Raw genomic sequence first — 14,040 nt, forward strand, 5'->3', positions numbered from 1 at the left:
TCAGACACTACAGACATTTTAGTGAGAGAACCTATTTTCGGGATGTCTCATTGTCTGACAAACACTGTAGCTCCGCCACCTTCCACCGCATATGCAGAAGGCTGATAGGCTGATGCAGTGGATTGAAATGCATATCTCTAGCTTAAACTGACGGATTTGGATGGGGATTTTTTGTATTATGTCATTTAGATTGATGCACAGTGATTCAATAGTCTTTGGGATGATTAATTACCAGTAATGTCAGGACAACCAGGGTTGTTCCGGTTTTGGTCACTAGATGCCCCCATTGTGCTTTTTGACCCTTTTGTTTTCCCTTGTTCCCAGTTATTAAGTTATTATTTGCACCTGTGCCTCGTTTCCCTTGATTGTATTTAAACCCTTAGTTTGCCCTCAGTTCTTTGCTCTGTGTTTGAATGTTAGCACCCAGCCCCAGTGATGCTGTGAACATTTGTTGCGCCAGTTGGACTCGCTTGTGGTACTCTGTTTTTGTTCTTGTTTTATTTATTTTTTGATTATCTTTTGAGGCTTTTTCTGCTGTACCTACCACCTTGTGGATTTACCTTTTTGACTTGGAGGATTACCTTTGTTCTCTTGGAATTACTTTTGATGTTGTGGATTTATATTTTTGCTTGAACTTTCCCTTTTACTTTATTAAAACACCGTCTCAAGTACTGCTGTGTCTGTCTCATCTTCTGGGTTCTGACGACTATTAGTGGCTCAGTTTGCTAAGTGACTGTTTCTCACACCGGAGACCTGAGTTCGTAACTGGGTCCTGACAAAACAAGAACTGTCATCATCCAAGGTTTTGGGGTGTTTGCTGGTGGACCACTTTACCTCGATTTTCAAGAGTTCACATTTTATGTGAATTACTTTTTGGATACTGTTTCGTGCATGTAGTTGTAAAATGTGACTGCAAGCTGTAACTGGAAACCATACTACTACTGAGAGTTCCTGTACCAAAAAATAACAACATAATGATGTGTTTTTAAAATAATCATACTAGTTTTGACACTAATTCTTATCCAGTCCATTTGCCTGTGCAAGTGAGACAAAGCAATAAACCTGTTTCTATCTTTCCAACATTGAATCAAAAACAAGAATATGTTAATCGTAATTTCAGCATCTTGCTACGAAATAATGTGTTGCTTATTTTGCTAAACTGCTTTGACTATTTTCTTTGCTTTCTCCTCCGGAACAAATGTTTTCATTTCATATTTGCTCGGACAACAATAACGAACGGAACAATCACTGCAATTCTGTTTATGATACCGGGAGCGAAGTTGTTACAGCTGAAAGTCAGCTTGTTTACATTTCATTATATATTTGTAAGGTTATTTGGCGACCGAAGTTCAGTTTTCAATCTGTTGTTGCAGCCAGAGCCTTTGCTTCCGAGCGTCGTTGATTATGGTTTAGACGGAGCCCTTTTCTCTGAGACAGCAGGTAAAGCATAACAAGGGGCAGACATTAGCTAGCCAAGTGACATTTAATTCGATATTTATTTTTAAATGTCTCTGATAGAAACGTGTTACCCTTTTGATGTATTTGTATGAATGTATCCAGTTGTCATCCCATTCTAACCTTGTAACTAAAAGTTTGTGAATATGTCTGTAACGTCGGCTAGCTGGTAGCTAACTTTCTTCTTACCTAGCTAGGTAACGGTAGCTAGCGAACACCATAACCAAAGATCTCATCGTTCTATTTGTGATTGTGGCATAACTAGCCTGCTATATGTGGTTGAGCTGTAGCTAACTTGTTATTTGATAGAATATATCACGCTTAAGAGCTGGTTAACTGGATTGCTGTACTGATTAGTTAGCTAATTATTCATATGTCTAGGTACTTAGCTAGTTAACTATTTAGCTTAAAATGTTAGTTAGCTTGCTATGTCATTGCTTTTGTAGTTTACTAGCTAGCTATACAAAAACAATGTGTAGTTAACTAGGTAAACAATGCTCCCACACTGATGTCACATAGGTAGCTAACCTCATATCTTTATCCCAGTTACTCTTAGCTATCAGTATTTTCTAGATATGAACTAGCTAACCAGATTTTTGGGGGGTTGCTATCTGTTGCAAGTCTCCCCTTCGTGCCTGCTACGTCCTAACTGTTAACTGAACTTCACTTTTTTTTAATTTTTTGTTGTTGTAATTGAAGTGGGAAATGACAACGATGTCTTAAAAGTTTATGGAATTATACTTTAATGTGGACATATTGTCTCACAATCCTTTTATTCATCATTCTGGCATGTAGATGTCGTGGAAGGAAACTTTCCTGATTCAAAAGATAATTTCTGCCCAACATAGAATTCTATAAAATTCAATGTCTGGTTTCCAGACATTGATTTGGGGAAATGAACAACCTGCCAATCCAAGCTGTTGAATTATTTACATTGTCAGTCTGTAAACATGGCTAGGGCAATCGGCTTCTTCTAAGTAAGGCCTGAATGCATGCCGGTTCTGTGCAGGCTGAGCATGCCCTGTATTGCTGGCTGGCAGGCAACTTGCATCCTGATCAAAGGTGTGAACAGCTGGGAAGTGAATACCTTTCAGTGTCAACTGAAACAGGCGGGGGTCAAACTGGGCACACACTTCATGGAAACATTGATATCTGATACCCAGGCAACCCTCTCTCACACACACTTCTCTGAACACAAGCCCTCACTCCACATTTTCCCTCGCAGGCAGCCTAGGGCGGCAAGATTTTGGGGTTGATATTCTGGTTTAGGTGCAGTCATCCCATGCCTGGGGGTTGTTCCAATTACTTTCAGAACAAGGAACATGATTTGATGGATCAATACAACATTATAGTCTGGTATCAATTTGGCCTACTTGTGAACTTCAAGAGCCGGCTTGACTGCAGTCTTCACTGTTATTATTGCAGCATAAATGCATGCAGAGTCGCAGACACATTCCATTCCTTTGTATGAAACTGAGTAGACTACTCAGTCAGTGATTCTTCAAGCCAAGCTGAACTATTTGAATTATTCTGGCTGGGTAGGTAGCTGTTCTAGCCACTAGCCAGCTATGACAGCCTAGCCCCCTCAAACTCAACTCTGGACTTCGAAGCCAGAAATTCCCTCTGCATTTCTTCATTGTTCCCCACTAATCAAGGACTGCTTTAGACCTGGGAAACCAGGTGGGTGCAATTAATTATTAGGTAGAACAGAAAATCAGTAGGCTCTGGACCTCGCAGGGTAGGAGTTGAGTACCCCTGGCCTAGCCACTAGCCAGCTATGATGGCCACTTGCTATGATGGCCACAGCTGAACTGAGAGAATAACCTCATCGGAATGACCACTTCGCACAGCCAGTCTCACAGCGGGTGAATTACTCATATAGAAGGCTAGTCTGACTGAACTACTGTGTACTGTTGTGCTTTTGCTCCTCTCCTGGCAGTTTGTCCTTGGCTGCCAAGCTGGCCCTGATTGCGTTGTGTTGACTGAAGAACTGGAGTTGAAACCTGCATGATGCCAACCATCTGCTCATATTCAGACTAAGTTGACCACTGGGAACACTTAGTAAACAAGCTGATTAAAGGAAAAACTGTCTAAAGACTGCCTACAGAGTTGTGCATGATCTCTCTCAATGTCAGCCTAATTGGAATTAGAACACCTAATCATTGTCAGCCTAATTGGAATTAGATCACCTATTAATTGTCAGCCTAATTGGAATTAGAACACCTAATCATTGTCAGCCTAATTGGAATTAGAACACCTAATCATTGTCAGCCTAATTGGAATTAGAACACCTAATCATTGTCAGCCTAATTGGAATTAGAACACCTAATCACCGTCAGCTACTTTATTATTTCCCGTTAATTAGCCTGGCTGTAATTAGTCTACTCATCCTGATCAAAGGTGTGAACAGCTGGGAAGTAAATACCTCTCCCTCTTACAGTTTTAAACATTCCTGTCATGGTTTTGGGCTGACTTATATGGGCTGACTTATAAAATGGTTCCTGTTGGGACTTTTTCTGAAAACAACACCACCTGGCCTCTATGCCTATCCCCCAGCCTGGGCCCTGCCCAAGCCACTGGAACATTGCTTATACCTAGCCTATGCACACCTAAAGGGAATGCCAGGGGGAATAGGCTAGCTAGAATTGTTTGGTTGGTCTCTCCCCTGTGCTGGTAGACTAGAATGTAGCCTAGGCAAGTGATTGAGGAGAACAGAGAAGTTCAGCCCATTAAAACGCAGAGGAGCTGTCAGACATGGGCTTTGTTTTAAAGTAATGCTTTAATTAAGTCTGACTTAAACACTATAAAACTGTCTAAAAACTCTATTTAGGTAACTAATTATGCAATGAAGAAAGGTAACTAGAAAAATAAGTCTGATTTTGTAGTCAAGCATGACCGTCTAAACATTCTTGCTGCCAACTGTCAAGATAAGTGATTTTGGATTCATTCCATTAGTTGTGCCACTGTGCCAGTCTATCAAACATGTTTCACATCGCATGTAATTCCCATTGACAGCGAAGGTTCCAGTTGCATGAAGGAGTTACCAGGTCATGTGGTTGAGGAGCCATTGTTGTTATCAGCAACTTCGATGCTGCAGTGACTTTTGGGATAATGAGGCGGGTCCCGGAGGTGCTGGGTGACTGGTGTCCTAATTCCACTGAGCCAGCAGGGGACAAAAGGGTATCTAATGGGGTACTTGTCACTAACACATTCAGTCACAATCTGGCGGCCAAAGTGGTTGTTGAGTGGCAGTATTCCTGTACGTGCTCTGGCAGAACTTTACTTTGTCTAATGAACTTGTAAACTGCAAACGAGTGTATTCAGGGATTTGAGTGCCAGGTTATTTCCTTTATTTTTTTTCATGTTGGGTGTGTCTATATAGCCTACTGCTGTTATTAATTGGCCATGTTGTATTGTAATATCACTACATGTGTCACAGTCACTGATCAACTGCTCTGTCATGTCATTGTGTGTTTTCAGGAGAGAGCGCGGGGCAGCCATGCTGACGTTGGCCAGTAAGCTGAAGAGGGACGAGGGGGTGAAGACTGGCCGTCCCCCTGGGGGCCCCTCCGACTCCTCTCACAGGGTCTCTATCAGGGACCGACTGCTCATCAAAGGTACAATACACACAATGTTCTCTACATGTATATATGGATCTCCTCCAGTAACTCTTTTCACACTAGCATACGGATGGGCCTGGCTGTGCTTCTTTGTAATGCCAGTATTTCCTATTCATTTAGCAGAGTTGGGTCGCTGCTAAATCGTCACTGCCATGCACAAAAATATATCTCCATTATTTATATTTTTTGCTATGGTAAAACGTTTTCAAAATCAACTTGAACAACTAAAACCAGATATAAATAATGGAGCTATATATTTTTTTTTGCTATGGTAAAACGTTTTTAATATCAACAAGAACAACTAAAACCAGATATGAAGAATGTAGAAAAAAATAATGGAGCTATATTTTTTTTTTAAATAAGATAATCTTTGAGAACTAAGAATCTCCCAAATAAAAACTAGACAGTGTGGAGAATACTTTTTTTATTTTTTAAATGTCATGGTATAGATTTTGTTAGAATGTTTTGAGTCACTCAGATAGCATAAGAACACAGCATAAGTAATGGCAAAATGTGTAGACTAGAGGTCGACCTCTAATGTAGACAACAGAATATTATACAGTAAAAGGATGTCCAATATCTCTTTATTTTAGTTAGAAAAGTTTAACACTTGACACCCAGTGTAATGACACAGTCATAACCATGTCACAACAGCTGTCATAACACTGTCACATCCATATATATTATAGGGCTGACCCCATTTAGTTGACTGGTCAATTGTTTGGTCGCTAGGCTGTTGGTCGACCAAGAGTTCTTTAGTCGAGTGGTAGCAAAATAAAGAAATGATGATGATCATGGTTTACAAGACACCTGTCTGATTGGCTCCTGTCTGAGTGGACTGATCCATTGTGGAGGCCGTGGGGTAAGACATTTGCTACTGAAATTGTATATGGTTATATTATGTAAGAACAACAGCAATAAAAAACAAGATTATTTTATAACAAATGTGCTTTTGTCATGCTGAAACAGGAAATTGCCTTCCCCAACAGGAAATTGCCTTCCCCAAACAGTTGCCACAAAGTTGGAAGCCCCTCCTTCCCTCTTTTTCTTGATCTCCAGTGTTTTCCACAACTAGTCACATTTATTCCACACATCTGACTCCCCCTTTACCTCCCAAGCAACTAGTAAAATTCTCCTGTTTTCAAGTTTATTTGTCACGTCCTCTGTATCCATTTTGCTTTCACATGTGTCACGTTTTTCAGAGTTTATTACCAATTTATTGATGTGATTATGATATAGGTCATTGACACGTGCATACGTGTGTCACGTAAAGAGAGCAAGGGTTGAGGGAATAGGGAATGTTTTTCCTCAACAAATGAGGGATTTCGGCAACAACTTTTCAGTCAGAAATGGCTGTAAATATGTTACAGCTTCAGCAACACAGACATCGCAATAAACACTGTTGTTGTTCTGTGGTGGTCGCTGCAGCATAAAGGAGAGTGAGACAATGGGTGCTAGTCACACAGTCACTAGCTGTCTTTTATTTTTTTTATGCTGCACAGCAAGTCTGAGCCAGGCCCAGCACAATCAAACTATGAAATAACACATGAAATCAATCAAATCAATTTACCCTCATCAATTAACCCTCTAGTCATTGTGTCCTAATTATTTCATCACACAGTTCGCTTAAAGCATCAGACAAGCTCAGTGCATATATTTGATTTGATTAAAACACATAGGACGTGTATATGTGGAAAAATACATGTTTTAAAATTTCAACCAATCTAAGTTTTTACCACACTTGTGATAACATATATTGCAATATTTTATGGCTGGTTATGACATCTACATGGCACAACGCCTCTCCCCTATTTGACCTACAGTACCAGTAAAAAGTTTGGACACACCTTCTCATTCCAGGGTTTTTCTGTATTTGTACTATTTTCTACATTGTAGAATAATAGTGAAAACATCAAAACTATGAAATAACACATGAAATCATGTAGTAACCAAAAAGTGTGGGGAAAAAAATAAATATATTTAATATATGAGATTTTTCAAAGTAGCCACCCTTTGCTTTGATGAAAGCTTTGCACACGCTTGGCATTCTCTCAACCAGCTTCACCTGGAATGCTTTTCCAACAGTCTTGAAGGAGTTGCCAATAATGCTGAGCACTTGTTGGCTGCTTTTCCTCCACTCTGCGCTCCAACTCATCCCATGTGTGTTATTTCATAGTTTTGATGTCTTCACTATTATTCTACAATGTAGAAAATAGTAAAAATAAAGAAAAACCCTTGAATGAGTAGATGTCCAAACTTTTGACTGGTACTGTTTATTTTGTGTGTATGTCTTGATATGTAGGCTATGTGTACCGTTTTAAAATGTATGTAGTTCTGTCCTTGAGTTGTTATTGTCTAATGTTCTGCATTGTCATGTTTTGTGTGGATCCTAGCAAGAGTAGCTTCTGATTTTTCAACAGCAAATGGGAATCCTAATAAAAATAAAAAATACCAAAAATAAGAGTGGCAAAACCCACATTTATTCAAATTAGTTTTTTCTCTGACAAGAAATGTCCTTTTAGTTTGAAAGCTTTTTTTTGTTAAATCCTTTAGTTGTTGTGATGAATTCTTTAGTCATGTTTTTTTTCTCTTCGTATTTTAAATACCTTGTAGAAAATACACTTTATGACTCTGTCATGAAGCATTATGTCCATCCTGTTTCACTTCAGACATGCCCTTATATCAGTCACCAGGCAAATTAGGGTGTCTTGCCCTGGTCCTGCAATCATCCCAGTCATCAGCAACAGAGCATTGGGGTGGGTGCGTGTCTGATATCAATGTGTGTGTAATTACAAGGATCATTTAACATGGTCAATAAATAAATAAATAAATATATACAAATAGTGTTGACATATAGGCTATTGTGTAATGGAATGCTTTGCCTTGTGTGGTGGTTTTTGACACTCTTGTGTGGGTGTCATAACCAGTCATAAAATAACACAAGATACATATGAAAGGAGCTACAGTAGTATGCAGCTCAACTAATGCTGGAGGTCAGTGTATACTGTTCTGTAGACAGTACAGGCAGGGTGATATTGGGGATAGAGGGAATATAGGCAGTCTGGCTTCACTGTCTGTCTGGGTTGTCTAATCTGCCTTTGGTTTTAGTATTCATGCAGCGGCCCATGGAACTGTTTGTCGGGGTGGGTTTTGTCCCCCTCGTCCTCTCCTGCGTTCCAGCTCTCATATCTCTCTCTTTTTGTCTCTCTTCCTGCCTCGCTTTATCCCCTGATCTCAATCTTCTTGCCCCTGAATGAGAGCTTCCAGGGCCTTAAGCAGTATTTCTCTTCTCATGAATTTCAAAGGTTCCATCTTTCCGTGTCTCTTTTTTTCATACTCTTTTCATACTGTCTGTCTTTACATTTGATCACAATTGTCCTGTTGCTCACTCTTTATAGTGTTTCCCTCCCCTTAATCGTCCTCCCTAGACCGCTTTCCTCTCCTTTCGCTCTCTTCTCCTTTTCTTCACATGCTCCCATTTTCTCTCTCAAGCTCTTTAGTTCCCGTTTTTATTATTTTTTTTAAATCTTTTATATTCATTCAGATTCAAAGTCTAAAGCCTATCTTATGCAAATTAGATGGATGTCTTCCTGTTCACAATCACATTGGATGTTCTCTCCCCAGTCTCTGCCCCATGTTTCCTCCAAGTATTGTTTTTTATTTTAGACCAATGGCAATTTTTTTTCTCCACTTCCTGGGTAGTTCAGGTCAAATAAAGTTCTTAAGTTCTTTCTGTCATTTGAGTTTGCTGTTACGTCTCTTAGCCTGCAGAGTCAGTCCTCCAGAGGAACAATAGGATAGGTCATATTTTTCCCACTTCCTCTTTAGTGTTTCTTTAATATCTAGCTAGAGTCGCATCTCTTTTGGTGCTCATCTGTCCAGTGAAGTGATTGAGGAGGTGGGCTTGAACGTTAGCAAGAGCGGAACGTTGTTCTGAGGTAGCATCATCATCAGCTCTAGACTCCTTTACGGATTCAGATGGATCCTCTCTTCCACCACCTCCCCCTGTCCTTGTCAGTCTCTATTACTACCCTATTACTGCCATATTCACAGTTTATTGTCCTACCACTGTTCCATAATGTGGTAGAACAATCATCCTCTTTTAAAGCTGAAATATGTAACTTTTTGGCTGAGTGACCTGACAAAATTCACATAGAAATATGAATTCAATATGAAGATCTGTCATTCTCATTGAAAACAATTCTAAGAAGTGTGCAATGTGCACTATTTCTGTGTTTAATTTTTGAGTCATTTTACTTTTGGTTTTGTACACCAGCATGAAACTGCTGAAAATACAATACTGTTGGTTATAGAAAATATATTTTAAAGCGGTTTAGAGGGTACAATGTTTCTCTACACTATACTTGCTTGTTTTATGTCATACTGAAATTAGGCAAACTATTATAATTTTAGCAGCCAGGAAATGGTGGAACGATTCCTGCATATTGCAACTTTAATTATCCACCCTAACATCTACTGACGGCATTCTCTGAGATCTGAGCGTGGGAACATGCTGCGCAGTGTGGAGCATAAACTACACCAGACTAGTCATTGTATAATCCATGTAAAGTTTGCACTTTCCAATCTCAATTTTCTCATGAATTATTGTTTTAATATTGCTAGCACAGCACTGTATCAAAGCCTCATTTACTGTAGCCAGAGCACCGGCAGGGATTGTACGGAAAGAGGAACACAAAGTGTAACCCCTTCTCTCCCGACAGGACTCCATAGTGTTACTGTTACTATACAGTCATACACTGGACTGTCTGGAAGGGGGTAAAAATATAGCATTCTCAAGCTCGTGTGTGTTTATTATGGATCCCCATTAGCTGCTGCCAAGGCAGCAGCTACTCTTCCTGGGGTCCAGCAACATTTAAGCAGTTATACATTCACAACAGATTTCACAACATATAAAGTGTGTGCCCTCAGGCCTCTACTACCACATATCTACAACACAAGTACATGTGTGTGTATAGTGCGTATGTTATCATGTGTCTGTTTGTGTTGCTTCACAGTCCCCGCTGTTCCATAAGGTGTATTTTAATCTAATTCTCCATTTAGCTGATGTGAAATAGAGTTCCATGTTTTCATGGCTCTATATAGTACTGTGCACCTCCCATAGTCTGTTCTGCACTTGGGGACTGTAAAGAGAGAGTGTGTGTGTGTGTGCTTGCAATGCAAACCCTTCCTCCTGCTGAGTTAGGTCTGCTCCACTTGATTCTGTCTGTAGACAACCTGACTTGGTTACCAGGTACAAATGATTTGCTGAATCGTCTGCAAGTCTGGTCTATCCGTCCTATTGTCTTTTTTTGATTGAGTTATTTGCACCCAGATTTATGAGATGCATAATTACAATGTGTAGCTACAGTTTCATAACATTTGTTTTAGTGACACACTCAGCCTATGAATGATGAGGTCACTGTTTTGCAGGGTTATTTTGGGCATCTCCTCTAGTTAGTTTGTAGCATCCAAACAGCAAAGGCCTGAGGGAGACAGGAGAGACTGGGAAGGGAGTGTTGTTCCTTTAGGATTTGGTGCGCACCACTGACTGCTCATTCCTAGCTACCAACGCAAGCAGGATGCGTTCTTAGTTTGTCTCCCCCCCCCTCCTTCTCTCTCATTGCAGAAGTTGCAGAACTTGAAGCCAACCTCCCTAGTAAGTATACACCCTTTAACACTATGCAGTGTAACATTATACAATAGCGGATTTGTGGTTTTAATGTTCTGATGGCTCATTAGTCTCACTGTGTGCTAGAGGGAGATATGTGCAGACAGCAGTGGCTGGCTCAGCTGTAGTGTAGTGCTCCAGTCTGAACACCAGGGGGGGATTCAGAGCCATTGGCAGATGATGTGACTGCTTACTTCCACAGCCAAATATTTTTTATTTATTTATCTGTTATTTTACCAGGTAAGTTGTCTGAGAACACGTTCTCATTTGCAGCAACAACCTGGGGAGTAGTTACAGGGGAGAGGAGGAGGATGAATGAGCCAATTGTAAACTGGGGATTATTAGGTGGTTTGAAGGCCAGATTGGGAATTTAGCCAGGACACCGGGGTTAACATCCTTGTGATAATGGGATCTTTAATGACCTCAGAGAGTCAGGACACCCGTTTAACGTCCCATCCGGAAGACGACACCCTACACAGGGCAGTGTGTAGGTGTGGAGCATTGGGATATTTTTTTTAGACCAGAGGAAAGAGTGCCTCCTACTGGCCCCCCAACACCACATCCAGCAGCATCTGGTCTCCCATCCAGGAACTGATCAGGACCAACCCTGTTTAGCTTCAGAAGCAAGCCAGCAGTGGTATGCAGGGTGGTTTGCTACCCCATTGAGTTGCACCCCCCCTTTTGCCCTCAGAACAGCCTCACTTTGTAGGGGCGTGGACTCCACCAGGTGTCTAAAGCGTTCCACAGGGATACTGGCCCATGTTTATTCCAATGTCTCCCACAGTTGTGTGAAGTTGGCTGGATGTCCTTTTTTTATTTAATTGTTTACATTTATTTTACCTTATTTTAACTAGGCAAGTCAGTTAAGGTCAAATTCTTATTTTCAATGACTAGGCATGTCAGCTCGGGGATTCAATCTTGCAACCTTTCGGTTTCTAGTCCAACGCTCTAACCACTAGGCTACCTGACTCCCCGGTGGTGTAACATTCTTGATACACATGGGAAACTGTTGAGTGTGAAAACCCCAGCAGCGTTGCAGTTCTTGACAAAAACCGGTGCACCTGGCACCTACTACCATACCCTATTCAAAGGCACTTACATATTTTGTCTTGCACATTCACTCTCTGAATGGCACACACACAATTCATGTCTCAAGGCTTAAAAATCCTTATTTAGCCTGTCTCCTTCCCTTCATCTACACGGATTTGAATTGGATTTAACTAGTGACATCAATAAGAGATCATACCTTTCACCTGGATTAACCTGGTCTGTTTATGTCATGGAAAGAGCAGCTTTTCATAATGATTTGTACACTCTGTGTATATTAGCATAACGCAAATGAGATAAGCTAGACCTAGATGTATAATGCACACATAGATTAAGATAACTATGTGAATCCATCTACATTTCCCAGCGAAGATAAATGCAACTGTAATCGTTGGCTAGTAACAACTGAGATATTAAGTCAATAAGGCACCTCAGGGGTTTGTGGTATATAGTCAATATACCACGGCTAAGGGCTGTTCTCGATACAGCCATTAGTCGTGGTACTTTGGCCATATACCACAAACCCTGAGGTGCTTTATTGCTATTAGAAACTGGTTACCAAGGTATATGGTCTGAAATACCATTGCTTTCTGCCAATCAGCATTCAGGGCTCAAACCACCCAGTTTATAAATGCCCTTATCGCTCTCTCTTCTCCCACTTCCTCCTCCCTATCCCAGGTACGTGTAAAGCCAGCTTCCCTGATGAGAACAAGCTACACCACTTTCAGCTAGCTGTCTCTCCAGGTAAGACCACCCACCCTCCATCTCACTAATATCCAACCTGTGTGTTTGGAGACCCACATAAAATAACAAATCTAGAACAAAAGCGTGCATTTAGCTAGTGGTAGTTATGATATGGTGGCAGTTTGGAAGCTGTTTATAATCCCTTTAGTCTTCAGAGGTAGGTACTTAGATCAAATCAAATGTTATTAGTCACATGTGTTGACTTACAAGTCCCTAACCACCAGTGCAGTTTAAAAAAATATTATATATATATATAACTCAGTTTTTCACAATTCCTGATATTTAATCCTAGTAAAAATTCCCTGTCTTAGGTCAGTTAGGATCACCATTTTATTTTAAGAATGTGAAATGTCAGAATAATAGTAGAGAGAATGATTTATTTCAGCTTTTATTTCTTTCATCACATTCCCAGTGGGTCAGAAGATGACATATACTCAATTAATATTTGGTAGCATTGCCGTTAAATTGTTTAACTTGGGTCAAATATTTCGGGTAGCCTTCTACAAGCTTCCCACAATAAGTTGGGTGAATTTTGGTCCATTCCTCCTGACAGAGCTGGTGTAACTGAGTCAGGTTTGTAGACCTCCTTGCTCGCACACACTTTTTCAGTTCTGCCCACAAATGTTCTATGGGATTGAAGTCAGGGCTTTGTGATGGCCACTCCAATACCTTGACTTTGTTGTCCTTAAGACATTTTTCCACAACTTTGGAAGTATTCTTGGGGTCATTGTCCATTTGGAAGACCCATTTGCGACCAAGCTTTAACTACCTGACTGATGTCTTGAGATGCTGCTTCAATATATCCACATTTTCCGCCCTCATGATGCCATCTATTTTGTGAAGTACACCAGTCCCTGCAGCAAAGCACCCCCACAACATGATGACTTTAGATATTTTTGTCAGATGTTACTATGGAATACTGAAGTATAATTACAAGCATTTCATAAGGGTCAAAGGCTTTTATTGACAATTACATGAAGTTGATGCAAAGAGTCAATATTTGCATTGTTGACCCTTCTTTTTCAAGACCTCCGCAATCTGTCCTGGCATGCTGTCAATTAACTTCTGGGCCACTGACTGATTGCAACCCATTCTTGCATAATCAGTGCTTGGAGTTTGTCAGAATTTGTGGGGTTTTGTTTGTCCACCTGCCTCTTGAGGATTGACCACAAGTTCTCAATGGGATTAAGGTCTGGGGAGTTTCCTGGCCATAGACCCAAAATATTGATGTTTTGTTCCCCGAGCCACTTAGTTATCACTTTGTCCTCATGCCAAGGTGCTCCATCATGCTGGAAAAGGCATTGTTCATCACCAAACTGTTCCTGGATGGTTGGGAGAAGTTGCTATCGGAGGATGTGTTGGTACCATTCTTTATTCATGGCTGTGTTCTTAGACAACATTGTGAGTGAGCCCACTCCCTTGGCTGAGAAGCAACCCCACACATGAATGGTCTCAGGATGTTTTACTGTTGGCATGACACAGGACTGATGGTAGCGCTCACCTTGT

General features: G+C 40.6%; 1 protein-coding gene across 2 annotated transcripts in view; it reads left to right on the forward strand.

The window, feature by feature from the left end:
- Positions 1-485: 485 nt before the first annotated feature.
- Positions 486-14,040, forward strand: part of LOC139380898 (NEDD8-conjugating enzyme UBE2F-like) — an 86,066-nt gene continuing 72,511 nt past the window's right edge. Inside the window, exons 1-4 of one of the 2 annotated variants that reach the window (XM_071124053.1) lie at positions 486-1,440; positions 4,936-5,072; positions 10,702-10,731; positions 12,469-12,534. In XM_071124053.1, coding sequence (XP_070980154.1) covers positions 4,955-5,072; positions 10,702-10,731; positions 12,469-12,534 — 214 coding nt within the window. In that variant the 5' untranslated portion in view covers positions 486-1,440; positions 4,936-4,954. The remainder of the gene's footprint in view (positions 1,441-4,935; positions 5,073-10,701; positions 10,732-12,468; positions 12,535-14,040) is intronic. The other variant, XM_071124054.1, reaches the window with a different exon arrangement.

This window comes from Oncorhynchus clarkii, chromosome 22, assembly GCF_045791955.1.
Source record: "Oncorhynchus clarkii lewisi isolate Uvic-CL-2024 chromosome 22, UVic_Ocla_1.0, whole genome shotgun sequence".
Classification (NCBI taxonomy): Eukaryota; Metazoa; Chordata; class Actinopteri; order Salmoniformes; family Salmonidae; genus Oncorhynchus; species Oncorhynchus clarkii.